Source organism: Octodon degus, unplaced genomic scaffold (assembly GCF_000260255.1).
Source record: "Octodon degus isolate 3935 unplaced genomic scaffold, OctDeg1.0 scaffold00065, whole genome shotgun sequence".
Lineage (NCBI taxonomy): Eukaryota > Metazoa > Chordata > Mammalia > Rodentia > Octodontidae > Octodon > Octodon degus.
The window spans coordinates 1601113-1620271 of NW_004524641.1; the positions used below are offsets into that span (position 1 = coordinate 1601113).

The following is a 19159-nucleotide window of genomic DNA, read 5'->3' on the forward strand; positions in this document are numbered from 1 at the left end:
GGCGGCCGCGCTCCCGCGCCAGGCTCCGCCTCTCGCTCCCCTCCCGCCCCGCCGGTCCCCTCCGCAAGAGGGACGCAGGCAGCCGGCGGGGAGCGTCGAAGAAGGCGGCCGTGCGGGAGCGTTGCTCTCTCGGGCCGGCCGTCGCAGGGAGCGAGGAGCCTCCGCGCCGCCCTTCCTCGCGCTGCTATCCGCCCCTTCTCGCCATGTCCCACAGCCGACACCGCGCGGAGGCCCCGCCGCTGGAGCGCGAGGACAGCGGGACCTTCAGGTCAGCGCCGGGCCGGGGCCGACAGCGGGGGCGGGGCGGGGGCGCGCGCCCGCAGCATTCTGGGTAGAGCCCCTTCCCGGCGCCCGCGGCCCGGTGCGCGGCCCCGCCCCTCTGTGGCTTGGGGCTGTGCGGGGTGCGCGGAGCGCGCCCCTGCGCTGGGACGGGGTCCTGGCTTGCGGTGGGGGTGCCGCGGGGCGGCCTGCCCTGCTCCCCGGAGAATCCCACGTTCGAGTCCCCTCCCGACCGACCCCCTCACCGCTGCCCTGCGGAGCGCTGCCGCAGGAAGACAGGTGCGCCCGGCCTTCGGCTTGGCGGGCCCAGGAGCCCGCGCTCTCCGCGCACCCCTGCTGGCGGTCCAGCTGGCCCGAGCGCGCCTCTGCGTCCCTCTCCGCCTTGACGTGCAAAACCCATCTTTTTCTGGTCTTGGCAGTTTGGGGAAGATGATAACAGCTAAGCCAGGGAAAACACCGATTCAGGTATTACACGAGTACGGCATGAAGACCAAGAACATCCCGGTGTATGAATGTGAAAGATCGGATGTGCAAATACATGTGCCCACTTTCACCTTCAGAGTAACCGTTGGGGACATAACCTGCACAGGTCTGTATGCACACTTAACCCCCGTGACCCTGCGGGTTGTCTGTCAGGCGTGGTGTTGATTTTCTATTCGGAAAAGTACCTCTTTTGCCAGCTAGGAGAAACGGCTGTGAAACCAAAACCTCTAGTATTTTGTATATCATTAGAGCTTTGCAACTTCATCCAGTTTCCTCCTAGTTTTCTCTTTCCCAGATATGCTCAGAAACCCAAAAGTTACCTGGCAGTCCTGCAAGGCCTCTCATACGCTAGGGTCCTCCTTAATTTCCCTCAATTTCCCCCAGGAATTAGGAACGGGAGAGGTCCTGAGAGCCCTGGTAGTTGAGTCAGTAGGTGCTGTCCAGTATCATGGTGTATTCACAGATTATAGCCGATGTCAGGAGAAATGATACCAGACTTTTCTGAGTTTCTGCCCTTTCTTTGCAGACACATTTGGAACTTTTTATCCATTGTACCACGATTTTGTGTCCATAAAAAACGACAAAAGGCAGCATGCTCCCATGCCCTATACTGCATAACAGCTTTGCAGGAGCTTTGTTCCTGAAACTCTGCCCGTATTTTGTATAAGAAAGAATTTTGTTTGTTTTCCTTCCCAAGATGGGCATGATATATTACCTATGCTTGTACATGCTTGTAATCCCAGCATTGGGGAGGCTGAGGCTGGAAGGCCATCCGGAACTACATATGGAATTGCAGGTCCGCCCTGGACTATAGAATGAATGTTCGTTGAGGTCTAGATTTGTTTTGCTCTTCTTAAAATCCACTTACTGGTTTACCCCACCACCCTCTCGACAAATACCGAACTTTAAATATGGCTTACCGTCTTGCTTCTTAAAAAGGACTCAATAGCAGCAATGATAACCACTTGGGTGCTCGATCAAATTGCAGAATATCAGTCCCTGTCAGATCTACGGGATTAGAATATGTTCTAGCAAAATTCCATGACAATTCCTATATATGTATTAAGGTTTCAAATACTCAGGTTCATAATATCCTTCTTTGGCTTCCTCCCCTACTGCCCAGCTCTCTCCAGTCTGTCAAAACCTCCCTCCAGCCCTTAGAACTCAGCCATACTTGGTGCTTGGGTTCTTGAAAACACTAACCTGTAAGGCCTTTGATCCTCTGCAGATGATTTTTCTCTTCTTAGAATGCTGTTCCTAATCCTCAGTGTTCTCTACTTTACTAGCATGTGCCCGTCTTTCAGGAGTCCATTTAGTTATCCCTTCCTTCATAAGCCCTTTCTGAATCCATACCAGGAGCTGGAGAGCTGCTGTTTGGGGCAGAAGCCACAGGCTAGGAGCCCCGTGGTCCACACAAGATCCTACACTAGGCTGTCAGCCCTTGAGGGAAGGGGCGTGTTTAGGTCTATCCTATGTTCTTTCTGCATTAGTAGATAAAAGAGTATGGCTTGTGTGTCCATCTGTGTCCATTGACACTTGACACTGTGTCCATTGACACTGAAACTTACTCTATGAGTTTGAAGATTAGAATTCAGTAAGAAAAAGGATTGAATTTATATCTTACCAGATGTGATTTTTTTACTGAAATTTAGACCAAATTTGCTGAAATTTAGTCTTTTTCCCTACTTTCTCTTGTCTTGCCAGGTGAGGGATACAGATTTTATAGAAAACATGTATATAAACTCTTCCACTGTACTCAACACGTAGTCATAGCTGCTCAGAATAGAACCCAGCTGTCAGAATAAACTTTTGCAGAATTTGCTGTCCAACAGTTCTGCCATAAGTGGCTTCTTTAAAGAAAATGTCTTGCCGTGGAAGAGTTTCTTTCTTGTCCCAGAATAAAGGAAAAATAAACTGCAAAAGTTCATTTCTTTGGGAGATGTGGCATGGGCTACTTTTTTACTACTTTACACCATAAACATATATAGTATAATGTACAAGTACCGTAGAAATGTTTCTTACATAGGCATGCATAGACCTAAATACAGAATTCTTAAAACTAGTTTTGGTAATGTATGAACTCTGGTATAGAGGAATGAAACCCAACTTGAAAGATTACTGGGATGAGTTCATGTTCTCTGAAACCAAAGAATGAATTTTGGAAACATCGGCGCTTAAGAGCAGAATGTTTTTATTGGGGGAAAGAAAGCTTCTGTCTGAGAGAGGGACAGAAGGGGATCTGAGTGGGTTGCCAAGGAATCTGCCTTTTCTGGGGATTTTTACAGAGCAAAACCATGAGGTGGTCTAAGGTGGAAAACATGAGAACTCACTAGATGGGACAAAACTATGGCCCACCAATAAGATTACAAGCATAAAATTGATTCATTGGGTATCAAACGGGGAAGCAAAGAATACAGAACAGGGACTCTTCCTGTAGAGGCTTGGGTTGGTGACTTTTCCTAGCATTTTTCAAGGCGTTTGATACCTATGTAGAATGTCAATCCCTGATGGCTATCTCTAGGGAGGCACGTGGCTGCATTTGTTTCATCTTTTGTCTTGAGGTCGGGCCCACTGCAGAGGTGCCTGTTTCCCGCACAGTTACAAGGTATCTTGCCTTCCATATTGACTTCTTTGAGGGCCTAGCCCTGACTTCCTGTATTTCTAAATCAGCTGCCTATGACACCTCCACATGATGAATGCTTTATTGCAGTGTACTGTATGAGTGCATTTAGTGTTTGTTTTTATTACGTGATTTTAAAATTTAGTGGCTTTATTTTGTATCATGACAACATCTGTGCTGCACAGTTTCACAGAAGGTAAAGAGTTTCTTTTCAAATCGTACCATAGGTGAAGGAACAAGTAAGAAGCTGGCGAAACATAGAGCTGCAGAGGCCGCCATAAACATTTTGAAAGCCAATGCAAGTATTTGGTGAGCTAAATTTCTTTGTATTCCGCAGCTCAAAATTGTCATGGCTGAGGTAAGATTAAATATTAAAACAGAGTGAATAGTTGTTAGTATTGTAACTCTAATGTTCTTTTTCTGTGTGAAAACCTGTCATTTATTAGTTCTTTTCCTCATCAAGTCTGCTTTATTAATTTATTAATTTATTTTTACTTTTTTTTTGTAGGGAAGGGTCTATAGGGTGTTCAGGGTCTCACTACTAGATTGGACTCAAGTGATCCGCCTGTTTACAGCCTCCCAAGAGCTGGGATTACAGGCGTGTGCCACCATGCCCAGTCTCATTTGCCCTTTCAGCACACCCTGAGAGTGGAGCCAGCATAGCAGGCCCAGCAATTGAGCCTCCAGCCCCTGCACCTGCTTGCAGGTGCTTTAATCTGCTGAGCTATTTGGCCATCCCAATTTATTTATTTTTAAAAGAGAGTTTTATCCATTTAAATCCATCAAATAGCTGTTACATGCAGACCATCATGGACTAGGCCCTTTTTTTTTTTTCTCTTTAAGGGTTACTGTGGGGAGAAAACTAGAGTATCTGGCAAATATTAATGTTCTGTATTGGACTAGTTATTTCTACAATGAAGAAAACAAGGAATGAAAAAACAAGCTGGTAAGGGATGAGCTAAAACTATTCCTTTAGGAATTCTTATTTGAAAGGATGAGGCAGAGGTTTTCTTTTATTATAGAATTATACCAAATAAGAGACTGCTAAGTTGGATAATTGTGTCATCTTTTCCAATTTTATGTCAGGTCATGTGTTTGTGGAACACATATATATCATTAAGTGATGTCCTTTGATTTGTAATGGACACACTGAAGACACTGTCCCTTCAAATTCTTCTCTTAGGTGCATGGAAAGATATTTAGGGATTCATCTGGTATAACTCACAGCTAACAGAAGAGAATCATGAAATTTAGGTTATAATTTTTGTTCTTCAGCCATAGCAACACTTGAATTAAGAGCATATTTATATTCTTATTCAATGTTCCACTCTTTTTTTAAGTCATTTTAAGCCTTTGAGGTAGTTTAGAACTAACCGGTAACATAGCAACCGTCTAGATGAATACTTGTCTCAGACAAGCCTTTGACCTCTACAGATGATTTTTGTTCTCTGAGGTCACGAATTTCAGTTGACTTTTGCTAGCTCTTAGGGCTTTAATGACAGGGCAGGTTTTGAGTTACAGCTGTCTGGTGAAGGGCATGCCATTTCTGTAAGGCCCAAAGGGTCAAGGACATTTGTAGAAATGAGTGTATAGCGCGTCCTTTCTTCATGTGGACACTTTACTTTCTCATAGGGTAACAAACTTTACTATGTATCTGTGTTTCTTGACAGGTAAGATGGGAATTAGTAAGTTGTAAGCAAGTGTAAAGTGGCCTGATTTAGTTTAGAGACTTCTTACTTCCATATCCCATTTATTTGGGTAGCTTCGGCATGCAGCATTACAAGGGAACACTCACATCTCATCAGCCTTGAATTCTGGTCCTTAGAAAAGAAACTTACAGAAGTGACAGTAGCTGAAACTCCTGTGTCATGGAAGGGATGTCTTTTCACTTTCCTAAGCAGTAGTAGCCTTGGAGTGCTGCCTATTCTATGTTTGGCATTGATCTCCCAAAAGACCAGTCAGTTCAAACTACCTGAAAGAGTTGGTTCTCTCTCCCTAATGATAATTCCCCATCTGCTGAAACCAGATTCCCATAGACTGTGTACTTCATGCAGCACTGATACAGATCTTACTGGATGAGCCTAGCACTGAGCAGATGACAGAACAAATCTGCCTTCCATAGTTACCTGGATGAAAACAGCATTTCTGATCTGTGTTGTCCACATTGACAGGCTAAATTTACTGTCTTCCCTTTTTATGTAGTTGTAATAATAGTGTATGAAAGTATATTTTTATTTAGTACTTGTTATAAATAACATACCACAAAGCTGACGTAGGTAAGTAATACAGAACTACCATAACACCACTGCCATCAGAAAGTTTATTGAGGGCCAGCAAGATAGCTGGGCTGGCAGGATAGCTCAGTGCTCTAAAACACCTGCTTAGGCAAGCTTAGGCAAAGTGCAGGGACCATGATTTAATCTCCAGCACCACATGCTGCACCAAGCCCCACGCCCAGGGTAAGCTGAGCCATTCTAAAAAAAAAAAAAAAAAAAAAAAAAAAGTTTATTAAGCAAGGAGTAGTTAGGGAAAGGATGGAGAAATTATGTGTATTTGTAAGAGCGTGTACTTTATGGTCATTTTCCTTAAAGAGTTAAACCAAACGTTATGATGGTTCAGGGAGTAAAAAGGGAGGCTTCATAGAGGAAGTGACTTTTGAAATATATTTTAAATTACAGATAAATCAGATTCCCATAAAAGTAGTTGGAAAAAAAGGCATTGCTTGTAGAAAGAATGGCAAGAATTTAGTATCAATGATTAAGTTAAAAATATTTGTCACTTGTTATTTGAGGATATTATGTTTTTAATAACATTTTAAAAAAATGTTTAGCTTTGCAGTTCCTGACCCTTTAATGCCTGACCCTTCCAAGCAACCAAAGAACCAGCTTAATCCAATTGGTTCACTACAAGTAAGTTGTATAGCTTTTGCGTACTTAACGTTTTTGTCCATTGTTTCAAAGAAATCAAAAATAATACAGCAACTAAGACAAGCCATTCATATTTTGAAGATAAAATACTTTGTTTTCCAAGTTAAGGTCATTAGAATTTACAGAACTAACTTACTTTGTATTTATTCATCTTTTGGATTTTCTTCCAAAGACAGTGTCTGTCTGATACGTGGAATTACTACTTGAAATCAGAGGGACCTCAGTACACATAGGTAGCGTTTTATACCTCAAGAGTGTTTCTTGCCACTTGCGTGACAAATCTTCTGCTTTGGTTGAAACAGAAGGCTTTATAAAGAGCCAAAATCAGATACCCTAACTCAAGAATAGAGAAGTAATCTCCTTCTACCAGAAAACACACACACACACGCACACACACACGTATACACACACGTGTATTCAGCTTTGAGTTTCTGCATACAGTGTATCCTTGCAGATGATCCGCGAGCTCTGGTGACCACTTCTCTTTCAGTCGTCCAGCCAGCCTTCAGGCTCTTTTCCTGCTCTTTGAGCTTTTCTGTAGTTTGTCTTCACCTCCTCTGTGTAACACCACCCAAGACTGTCTATTTGCTGTCTCTGTGTCCCGTCTGGAACTCAGGGTGTCATCTCCTTGGGTGTACCAAGAGGCTGGTGGTGGCCCTCACACCAGCACTCACATCCTGGCTCACTCCAGCTGAGTGGGAGAAAGTCATCCGTAACACAGAACAGCTTCTGTTTGGCGTTGTGATATAAAAATATAAAAGGATGAGAATATATGGGAAATACAAAATCCACCCTCATTTTTCTATTGTGGAATACCATCATTCTCAAACGTAGGCATGAAAATGGAACAAAAATCAAGAAGGAATGTCATTTATGTGATAGAGCCAGTACGCTGTCAAAGTCACTGTTAAAGCCTCATCTCAATTTTATAGGAACTGGCAATTCATCACGGCTGGCGGCTTCCTGAATACACCCTTTCCCAGGAGGGAGGACCTGCTCATAAGAGGGAATATACCACAATTTGCCGGCTAGAGTCATTTATGGAAACTGGTACTTACTTCTCGCAATTAAAACATTTGCACGGTTTTCAGATGACAAATGGCCACAGAAGTGATTTTATAATATCTTTTCAAACGAGATCAGGTGCATTCGGGGTGGTATGATACCTTTCAGGCTGTGATACCTTTTCAAACATTTCTGTGAGGAAATTGATACACTTTTTTTTTTACTGTCTCTATGTTAGTAGGGTTGGACTTAAGTGCAAATATTTGGCCTAGTAATACTTATATTTCTTAACTTTATGCTTTTAATTATAGATTGTTGGTAAAAAGTCAAATTATGGTTATATACTTTAATCAATCTTACTGTTACATTAGTCACTTTTAAATACAACTCATTTGGAGAAAAAGCAATAGTAAATCTTAGAATTTCTACAGATATTCTAGTAAATAGGAGTTGAGCGGGACTCCTATTTCCATTTTCATTTGAAAATGAAATGATTAATAAGAGACTATATGGCAAAAATTACAGTGAGAATAAAGTAGAAATTATCTTTGAATTATAGCTCCCAGGTTATAAAATACAAACTATGAGGAAAGGTGTTCACTTTAAAGAAGTACTAAAGAGAATTGTCCTGTTAACCTCTTTGGCATTTTTTTCATCATTTTAATGTCCCTTAATATGGGATTTTACTTTAGTAAGACAATACTTTTGAGTACTAGGCAACTGTTTCCCTAGAGAGGTTGTGTGGGCCGTGGTGGGAATTCCAGAGACCCCCCCGCAGGTCCTTGACTTCAGAGGTTAAGCACATTACTTCTCTGTGGGCCACGGTTTTTAGATCTAAAGAACAAAAATACAGAAGTAGGTATTTATGCTGTGTATATATATGAAGTATAACAAACAAAAACAACAGGTTGGTACAGACAGACTAGAAAATAAAAGGCAGGAGGGTTTTACACAATGCCTTACACATTTGATCACCTCTGTAGACGCTAATTTTTTAAATCTACCATTTCTTTTTCTTTGTATAGGAAAGGGGGCATCAAAAAAACAAGCCAAGAGAAATGCTGCTGAGAAATTTCTTGCCAAATTTAGTAATATCTCTCCAGAGAACCATATTTCTCTAGTGAGTAATGATCAGACAGTTATGATGTTAATGTGATGCTGTAGGAAACGTTCCTTGATTTCTTGTTGTATAGCCACTTATGAGTTGCAGTTTTGAAAAATCTTTTTTTATTTTTCATTTATATATAGTCCAGGTTCTAGCTGCTTCCTGTAATGTGAGCCAGAGTCATAGGGGTGATCAAGTAAGAGGGTTTGGGAAAAATAGTAAATTCAGAAAATAGAGTAAGATCTAGAAGCGATAGTTCAGGTGGGGGTGTAGCTCAGCCGTAGAGTATGTGCTTAGCATGCACGAGGTCCTGGGTTCAATTACCAGCACCTGAATAAATAAAAGAGTAGGCCATTAATGCCGTTTTTCCTCACAGCGACAGCACATTTCATTTTCATTCGCTCCTTCGTTTTCCACACTGAGCGCTGGGACAGTGAGTGTGCAGCCTGTGCTGCTGAGGGGTCTGTAGCCTCCCGAGACAGGAATGGGTTCTCCAGACAGCGCCTCACAGAGGGCGGCGCGGGAGCGTTAGAGAGGACTCTAAGCAAGCCCTGGGCCTTCAGAACTCCAGGAAGCTGTCCGCGGAAGCCTGTAGGATGAAGATGGGGAACAAGAACCCCAGCCAGAAGAGCATGAGGCCGACCCTGGACTGAAACATCATGTGTAGCCAGGACCCAAAATGATTTGGTGTGTCCAGAGCGGGGTTGGAGGGAGGGGTCTCAGACCCTGGGGCCAGGAAGGTGAGGAGGGATCCCGTCGGAACGGGACTGTTGTGAGGAGATTGTACTTCATCTTCAGGGTAGTACAGAGTCATTCCAGAACTTTAATCTGCAGTGGACAAGATCTCATTTGGAAAGGAAGTAACTTGGCTGGATTTGAGGAATGAATACTAGTGTTGAGAGATCTGCTAGAATGCCCTGAGAATGAGCAGATGAAAAAGAATGTCCTAAACTAGATACAGAAGAAAGGAGGAATGGGCAGCCTTAAAAATCATATAGAGGGGCCGGGGAGATGGCTCAGTAGAATAAGCGCTTTCCTGGCAAGCGCAAGGGTCTGAGTTCAATCACTGATTCTGCAAAAAAAAAAATCATTTAGAAAATGGTCATTTTGGTGCATGCTTGTAATTCTGGCCCTCAGGAGGCTGAGGCAAGAGGACTGCCCCAAGTACAAGGATAACCTTAGCTACATAGCAAGACTCTGTCTCAAGAAAAAATAAATCATTTAGAAAACTGGAGTAAAGAGACATAGAATTGATTGCCTATGGGGAGAAAAAGGGAGAAATAAATATTTTTAGATTGACAACTACAGGTGGCAGCCCTGAGGGGTAAACAGAGGTGGTTGAGTAGAATATGAAGAGGACAGGGCATGCTGAGATAGAAGTGTGCATGTGATACATATAAGGAAAACTGTTGAGGGCCGCACCTGATAGAACATTTGAGGTTCTAACATTCTTAAGTAGGTACATCTTGTGGTACATTATCTGTGAAAGGTAAGGTGATACGGCGGGTGGGAAATAAGGCCCATCTGTAGTTAGGGACAAAGATATGGCTTGTTTTGTGAAAACAAAACAAAAAAAAATTAAAGACCATTTATAAATAAGTAATATATCTTTGCATTCTTTAAAAAGAAAATACATGGCATGTACTTTAAAAAAAACAAACAAACTGGACAACAGAGAACAACAAAATCACAAAGCAGGGACTTCAGCTTCTGTCAGGTCTTAGGATAGGATCATTTCCAGGGCTGTTGAAACTCTTACAGGCCGTATTTGCTTATTTTTTAATAAGCATCTACACTTTTTCTTCCAAACCAGTGTAGCACTTTGGAACCTGACCACACCAAACCCCAACAGGAAAAACAACTAGGAGTCAGTCTCCCTGAAGGTGGAACACCTTTGTAAAATATTCAGAGCATTGAAAGAGTCATGTACTATCCTCAAGGATTTGTTTCACACAGAGATACTTCAGTTTGTGTAGTTTGTTACTCTAACCACTTTAGGGAGTCAAAGAAGAAGAAATAGGTAATCCTCTCAGCAGGTGTCAAAAAGATGTTTTCTAAACCTCAGCAATTCTTACTGGTAAAAGACTTAAAAAAAATTATGGTTACATGTTTCAGCATTATACTTTTTTTAAAATTTCATTTATTTATTTATTTATTTTTGTGTGTGTGTGTGGCCAGCTCAGTCTGCCTGGGGGCGGGGCTGGCTGGCATGTGGTGCTGGGGGATTGAACCGCGGTCCATGTGCTTTGCTAAGCTGTTCTAAGTAGGTGCTTTAGACCACTGAGCCATCTCACCAGCCCCAGCCTTACACTTTTATTGGTAGCAGAAAAAGAAGACTGAAGATGCCCACTAATGCTACTTGTATTTGACCTTGTTCTAGAGCTGCCAATGAATATGATTAGACAAGAGAAAGCCATAAGAATTTGGAAATAACAAAAGAGGAGTTATAAATGGTTTTTAACTGCAAATAATACAGTTGTATCCTTCTAAAAACCCTAGAGAAAATGTACTAGAAACAGAGCATTCATCAAGGTAACTGATCATAAAGCTAATATATAAGATCAATAGCTTTGTCATTTATTTAGAGTTATTAAGATAGCAATGAAAATAATTAAAATCAGGAAGATAAAAGTTGTTATTTCGGGGCGGGGAAGGGTGAGACTGGAGATGGTTGCCTTCGTATTTCTGTAGTATTTGACTTTTTTTTGCTGTCCCTACAGGTCAGTTGGATTAGCAAAATTCTGGCTGCTTTATAGAAAAATAGAAAACTTATCCTGAAAAAGTATAATAGAAAAAAATCAGTAATTTTATTTATGAATACTGTAGTAAGGTCTGGAATATAAAAGTTTCCATTTTCAGTAATAGAGAAGGGCTGCTGTATGTATGGGAGTAAGTTAAATATGCAAAGACCTGTATGAGGAAAAGCCCATTGAGAGCTATAAAAAACTGAATAAACACGACTAGTATTACAAATATATAAAAATGTAGCCTCTCAGAATTTATTTTGGACCTTGAAGTAACTTTACTGTCTGGAACAGTAAACTCTTGAGAGTAGTAAAAAAAAAAAAAAAAAAAAAAAAAAAAAAAAAAAAACACTAGAAAGGAAGAATATAGGGTAGGTAGTCTCCCACCAAAGAATAAAGAATATCATAGAAATGCAGTCATTAGGATAAGTTACTGAGACAAAAAAAGAGAATCTAGCCATAGGTGTAATGCATAGGAGAACATGGTATATTGTGAATAGTGAGGTTTCGAATTAATGGGTGAGAGATGGATTATTCAGTAATGATGTAGAAACGATACACAGCAGGCGTGGAGCTAGCTAGCTAGATGATAGTCTCTGTATATGACATGTGCTTAGGTTACTATCTCAGTTCTTATACCAAAATAGATTTCAGATATGTGAAAAATTTAAACGTAAAAATTAAGCCTGTATAAATATTAGAAAACATGGAAAGTCTTTCATTTTAAAAAATTCTAGTGTGAGGAAAACTTTTTAAAAGCATAACTTAGGGGACTGGGGAGATAGCTCAGTAGAATAAGTGGTTGCCTGGCAAGTGCAAGATCCTGAGTTCAATCCCCAGTACCACCAAAAAAAAAAAAAAAAAAAAAAAATCATTAATACTAAATAAAAACAAATAAAAACATAACTTAAAGATTTAGCTTAAATTAAAAAATTCATAAATTTGATTAAAACCAAAAATTTGTAAATCAAGAGATTTAAAGCAGTGTGGGAAGAAATTATCTTCTACATGACTGCCAGAACTGTTTTCAGTGCTTTTCTACATCAATAGAAAAGAGCTTATTGAAAGAGATACTGAGGCTGGGTGTGGTGGTGCACATCTGTAATCCCAGCACTCAAGGAGGTTGAGGCAGAAGGAACCTTGAGGGTTTGAGACCAGCCTGGGCTACAAAGTGAGCTCAGGACCAATCTAAACTGCACGGGGAGACCCTGTATCAAAAAGACAGAAAGAAAAAAGAGACACTGTACATATGACAAAAAATAAAGAGTGTTAATGTTTATTTTCACTGATGCAAGGTAATCTTTTAAATTGGTGAAAACTATAAAATTTGATACCATCTCATATTGGTGAGGGTGTAAGAAAGTTAAGTCCAAGACCATTGAGGAGACTCTGTCTGGTTCAGAACTAACAGAAGTACTAATGTTCCCTGACTGGGCAGTTCTTCTCCTAAAGGTGGTTCTAGAGAAACTCATCCAAGTATAAGAGATTATCGATTGCAGCAGTATCAGTAAGCAACAAGCTAGAGATAATCTCGCATGCATAGTTGGGGACTGGTAAAGCAAGTATGTGCTCATATGGGAAAAATGAACAAGATGTACAGGGTAAACTTTCATTTTTGTTTTTTTAAAAGATTGCGTATGTGCGTAGTCTTACATGCACACAGTGTATCTAGGGGGGACGTGCTAGCAGCAGGCACCATGGGGGAGAAGGGTGGAGGAGGGCTTCAGTGAAGTGGTGGTAAAGAAGAGACTGCTCTTCATTAACTATTTCTTCATATTATGTGTCATTTTTTTTACCATGTAAATAAGTTATTTTTGGATTACTGTATTTTTTGGTTTTGTATTGCTTTGTATTCTTTTGGTGTTGGGGTATTGAACCCAGGAGCTTGCGTGTGCCAAGCATGTGCTCTGCCACTGAGCTACACCCGTGGCCCCTAGAAAACAACATTTCTTAAAATTCTAATCAAGGGATATAAATTTTCATTTAATAAATTTAACAAGTTACTCAATTCTGTGTCATCATAATCAGGCCTGTGATCTTTTGAAAATCCTTCCACTTGTGTCATGCTGATTAATAACAAGACTAAAGGCAGTTACCCTACTTACTTCAGAAAGTACTTGTATTTTTTTAATAGTGTATAAAACAATTTGAAACCGTAAACTAATATGGAAAATTAAAATATTCTAAGGCCAGAGATGGAAAGAAGAGGATATGAGGCTTAATTGAGCAACTTGTTCTTCTCAAATCCAGCTTACGCATTTTACCTCTTTATAGCTTTGTTGTTGTTTATTTTCTGCTTTACAGCTGTCAGTTATGATTATTGGTACTTAATACAAAAATGGAAAGGTACACAAACTGTGTTAGTTTGTAAACTGGTCTACTAGGGAGATTATTTCCAAGTTTGTTATGTGATCTTTATATCTTTTAATGTAACTATCAGAAAATGCAGCAGAGAAATCTTTTTACTGTACACAAACATGGGTTTTGGTTTTCTCCCCAAAGCTAGGTCTCCAGAAATGTTCCTTTAAAAAAAGGTGGCATCTGCATGGGGAAAAGAGAATGAGAAAGGAAATAATGGATTAAAGACTTCCACAATTCCTATTCTAATGTTTCTTATTCAAAAGTATTTTTAAATATAATATTTATTTTTCACTTTTATGATGTTTTTTAAATGCATATACTTATCTCATTAGATATCACACTATCTCATTTAAATTGGGAAAATAACCAACTGATACCCATTTAAATATATATTATGAAGTAGGAAATGTGAGTGCTTACTGAGTCCTTCTGATTATATTGGTGTTAGTGTTGGAACACAGTCCTAGTTAGGAGTCTAAACCCTTCTTTCTTTTTCCAGACCAATGTAGGAGGGCATTCTTTAGGATGCACTTGGCATTCCTTGAGGAATTCTCCCGGCGAGAAGATCAACTTGCTGAAGAGCAGCCTCCTCAGTATTCCAAATACAGATTACATCCAGCTGCTTAGTGAAATTGCGAAGGAACAAGGTTTTAACATAACATATTTGGATATAGGTATGACTTCTTCCCCTTTGTCTTACCCACCATGTATTTCTTTTGTACAGTGTGTTTGAGAAACAGACATTTCCATTATACCTCATTTCATTGATCAAGGATTCTATCTGTGTGTAATTGCTAGAGTAGTAATATATGTATACATGATTGATGTTTTTCATTTTTGTGGGTAACAGCAAATATACAGTTTTAGAATAAAATCAACAATACCTAAAAGTTGCAGTTTCACTACGTGCTACGCCCTGTAGTAAGAATATTTCATGTAGTAACTTTATAAGTCCTCACATTATCTCTGAGTCCTGTTACCCTTATTTATAAGTGAAGAAGGTAAGACACAGAAAGGCTGAGAAATGGTCCAAGATCTCGAAGCTTGTCAGCATAGGCCAGGATCAGGGTCGAGGGGCAGCCCAATAGCTCAGTGACCAGCCTGGGAGGCAGCTTGACAATTGAAGAGGTGCCGCCGTTTCAGGTACCAAGAGTGTGAGGGCAGACTGCTTTGCTCTGTTCTCGGCAGTAACTGGTGAAAGCCCAATTCTCAGCTTTATCCCATCCTATATTTTCAGTATTTCTCCAATCTTTAGTTGTTTCTATGGATAAATATGGACAGATGGAAAAATAAGTCAGTGTGGATTTAGTTCACTTTATAAAATTGGTTAAGTGTGTGTGTTTGTACGCACATGAATATACTTAAGGTCTTGACTTAATGGCTGTATAGCATGTGAAGAATTTTGTATCCCTGTTCTAACCTCAGTCAGATGTGGGAATCTACTTTATCAGCTCCGTCCACCCTGGGACAGTAGATTGTTGAGGGTAGGGCTGGCTAACCTTTTAGAGCTTTCAATGATACAAACAGCCCACTGTGGCATGCATGCCACAAGTTTGCCACCACTGCTTTAGGGCTGCACAATGTCTGCCTGGCAAGCGTGAGGTCCTGAGTTTGTTTCTCAATACCAAAAAAAAAAAAAAAAAAAAAAAAAGAACTCCTATGCTCTCTGGATAATCCCTGCTATGCTGGGATTGAATGGTGGGTCGAATACAATGTCTTGATGAACAGAGAATGAAGGACCTTGGAAGTTAGTGAAGCTAATGCAGATAGGAGGTCAGGAAAGGTGGCTGATGAGAAACTGTTTGTTCAGAACATTTTTATCAGTGTCTGGTTTGTTAAGGGTTTGAAATGCAGAAATGAATGAGATATATTATGATAGCACTACAGAAAGTTTAGGAAAAGAAAAAACCTGAAATAAATTCTTAGATTATAAATGAATGATGCCTTTAAAACACTTTTTACCTGTCCCAAGAACTAACTAGCTCTTCTGAATAGATAACAAGCTGGGCATGGTGGCACATGCCTGTAATCCAGCACTTGGGAGGCTAAGGCAGAAGGATTGCTCAAAGTTCAAGGCTAACATAGGCAACGTAGTGAGTTCAAGTCCAGCCTGAACTACATGGTGAGACCCTGTCTCAAAACAAAAAGAAAGTAGAAAACTAGCTTTTGACTAACTTCTGTGCAACTTCCTTCAAGGAAGAACATGAAAAGACATTCAACATTATTAGAGAAGTACTACTCAGTGAGGTTCCACTTCTCAGCACTACGATGGCCATGCTCAAAACAGTGCAAGGCTGAGCTGCGAGCATGGAGAGAAACTGGAGCCTCGTACTCTGCTAGTTTGATGTGAAAGAGTTGAATTGTTGTGGAAAAGGTTTTTCAGTTCTGTGAATTAATTACCATTACTAATTACTAGCTGCATTCTTGGTATATAGCCAAAAGAATAGGAAACACATGTAACAAGTCCCCCCACACTCATGGCAGCATGACTCACAAGAGCTAAAAGGTAGAAGCAGTGCCCATTTGCATCAACAGTGAGCAGATGGCCAGGGGTGGAGGCAGTGCCTGTGATCCCAGTACTCTGGGAGGATGAGCCAGGAGGACCAGAAGCTTGAGCCCATTCTGGGCAACTTAATGAGACTGTGTCTCAGAAATTGTGAAAAGAGGTGGAAACATAGCTCAATGCAAAGACCCAACCGTAAGCTCAGTCCTCAGTAACACACACACACACACACACACACACACACACACACACAGTGGAACATATGTATATAGAGCGTTATTCTGCCATAAAGAGAATAAAACTAATATATACAGTACTACAATATAAATGATTCTATAAAACATGTTGAGTGAAAGAAGCCAGACTCAAAAGGCTACATATTAATATTATACCATTTTTAAGAAATGTCCAGAAAAGGTTAATTCATAGAAACAGAAGATAGATTGGTGGTTGCAGTGTTGGGAAAAAAAGAAATGGAGAAGCCAAGCATGGTGGTGCATACCTGTAATCCTAGCACTCAGGAGACTGAGGCAGGAGGATTTCTGTGAGGTTGAGGCCAGCCTGGGCTACATAGTTCAAAGATACCCTGAACTATGTAGTGAGACTCTATCTACAAAAAAGGAAATGAAGAGTAATTGCTTAGCAGGTAGCGGGGTTTTCTTAGGGTGATGCAGTGTTTAAGAGCTGGATAGAGGCCAGAGTTGTGTGACGCTATAAATGTGTGATGAATTTTACTTCCGTTGCTATAAAGATCCTAGATACCAGTACTACAAAGTCTGTTGATGGATTAAATAATCCCATTATATCTGGATATTTTCTACTAACTTGAGTAGCTAAAATAATAATCATGACCACTTAGCAAAGGTCATAGCTTCCAAGGTCAATTAAGACTCAGGACATATGAGAACTTGTACTGTTACATCATGTAATTCGGTAGTGTCCCAAATTTTCTGATCAAGGAGATTATGGGGCCAAAGAGGAAAGTGATCGATGATGTAGAGTGTGCTTAAGGAGAGTCACTTGGAGAGAAAACATTCTCTCAGGCTTTCACAGAGAGCACATTGGCCAAGCAATGGCCGTGACTCATCCACATGGCTGACACTGACAAAGGTTCTACAATCTGAGGTACAGGATCTCAGGATAAATCTTGAGGGGATTTCACTGACCTTATCAGACCCAAAAGCTACAACTCTTGTTGCATAGATCCTGCTTTACCTTGGTCTTAACCATCCAGCAGAAAAGTATAAAAACGAAGTATAAGAAGTAAAGCCATGCTGTTATGTTGAGCTGTAGGGGACTCAGGTCAACAACTTCTGACATTGCCAGTCAAGCGGAAGACCTAGTACTATTATGGACTACTGAACTCTTTTAGAATATTTTGCTGAGTTTACACACCTATAATATTCAAATAACGGAACTTAAAAAAGGGGATACAGATGAATGTCCATTTTGTACATGTGTATTCATAGTGGTCTGGATAGATATATAGTTACATTCTCTTAATGAATAGAGGGATTTGTTCTAATGGTGTTTGTAAATAGGATATCATGTCTGTGTCTTGTACAGCAGTTAATCACTAGGAAGAATGTATGCAATGTGTTACTTATTAAAACTATCCTACCAATTTGATTTGAAACTGTCTCATTGTTATTTGTTTCTCAATAAAATTATGAAAAAAAAAAAGAAAAGGTCATAGTTCTTAAATTTTATTCCTTTGCCTCAAGTTGCTTCATCATCTTTGGCAGAGTAACTTGTCAGGTTTCCCAGACTAAAACTTTTGTTAAAACACTGTAATGCAAGAGTCTCTGCACAGACGTAAAACCTAAGAACATGCAGGCACCAAAAACGTGGGCAAGGTTATTTCCTGCTGAAGAAGCCTGCTCCTTGGTGGGATCCAGTAGTAAGTAGTTCTTTGCCTTTTAAGAAAGTTGCTGCCGTTCAGGAATTTGCAAATGCTGTTTATCTTATCATTTTACAGTAGCCTTGGAAGCTCTTTCTAGTGCAGGAAGCCCCCCTCCGGTCCCAGCTCTGGCACTTCCAAGGAGACCTAAAAGGCTCTTAAGTGGCTCTGAAGCTCAGTGTTTGGGAATGGATAGAGCAGAGCAGTACGGCTTTTGTCTAAGCATGACAGAGATGATGAGTGAGTGGAGTCATGTACCCTGATGCTGCGAGAGACAGTAACCAAAATGATGTCTGTGTGTGTCATTGCAGAAGAGCTGAGTGCCAACGGGCAGTATCAGTGTCTCGCCGAACTGTCGACCAGTCCTATCACGGTCTGTCATGGCTCGGGCATCTCCTGCGGCAACGCCCAGAGCGACGCAGCTCACAACGCTCTGCAGTATTTGAAGATAATCGCAGAAAGGAAATAAAGTTGGGGCACCTTAGAACATCCTTCGGTAGCACTTCAGAGTTCTCTCCTCTCCTTCCCCAGTCAAAGTTTTACTGTCATGTTTGTGAGTTCTTTCCAGATCTCTCCAGATTCATCAACACTCCAGATTTAATTATCTCCTGGTAGTTGTTACTAAGCTCTTTTTAATGGCTTCAACTTTGTATTGGTATATTGTATTTATAAACTTTGTACCATGGGCATGGTGTCGTACCCATTTTACAGAGCCAGGCACGTAGGAGGAAGGAACTGCATGTTCGGCTGATAACGATGAGAACAAAATAAAAGCACTGATGGCAACATTCGTACTGGTGCTTAACCTCTTTTGCACAAGGCTTTGTAAGGGGAATCTCAAGGAAGCTCTTTAGGATTAATGTTGAGGGACAACATTAACCAGCTCTTACAGAATGATGGTAAAATTTCAGGGAACTCGATTGGCCTGCTATGTATTCAGAACCATGTAATAAAGAGCTCTTGTTATAATGGAGATGAGTCCATTTTATTAAAGAGCTACTGAGGTGATTGTGGCCCTTCTTGAGAGTAACTTTTGTTACAGTTCACATCCAGGATGTTCCCAAAGGAAAATGTGTTGAAGGCTTAATCCCCAGGGCAGCGAAATCTAGAGGTGGGGCTCTTGGTGGGGGGGGCGCGATTGAATCATGAGGCTCTGGCCTCATTGATGAATTTATCTGCTTAGGGGCTCATATTTTAATGGAATGTTGGCAGATGGTAGAAACTTTATAAAG

The 19159-nt window shown here is 40.6% G+C and overlaps 1 protein-coding gene across 2 annotated transcripts; it reads left to right on the forward strand.

The window, feature by feature from the left end:
- The first annotated feature begins 28 nt into the window (after nt 1-28).
- Prkra (protein activator of interferon induced protein kinase EIF2AK2) lies at nt 29-18723 on the forward strand. 2 transcript variants are annotated; one of them, XM_004634718.2, is made up of 8 exons: nt 29-268; nt 699-868; nt 3610-3691; nt 6213-6291; nt 7242-7359; nt 8340-8434; nt 14024-14198; nt 18239-18723. In XM_004634718.2, exons 1-8 carry the CDS (start codon nt 204-206, stop codon nt 18394-18396), a joined length of 942 nt encoding a protein of 313 aa, XP_004634775.1. In that variant the 5' UTR covers nt 29-203; the 3' UTR covers nt 18397-18723. The 2 variants fall into 2 exon arrangements, with proteins under 2 accessions (XP_004634775.1, XP_023574942.1); XM_023719174.1 differs by lacking the exon at nt 29-268 and adding an exon at nt 3324-3367 and having other exon boundaries at nt 831-868; nt 18239-18715.
- The last annotated feature ends 436 nt before the right edge of the window (nt 18724-19159 follow it).

Coding starts and splice junctions, on each gene's coding strand:
- Prkra (XM_004634718.2), top strand. CDS start 204: ATGTCCCACAGCCGACACCGCGCGGAGGCCCCGCCGCTGGAGCGCGAG. Junction 6,292..7,241: donor ATCCAATTGGTTCACTACAA/GTAAGTTGTATA, acceptor TCAATTTTATAG/GAACTGGCAATTCATCACGG. Junction 8,435..14,023: donor CAGAGAACCATATTTCTCTA/GTGAGTAATGAT, acceptor TTCTTTTTCCAG/ACCAATGTAGGAGGGCATTC.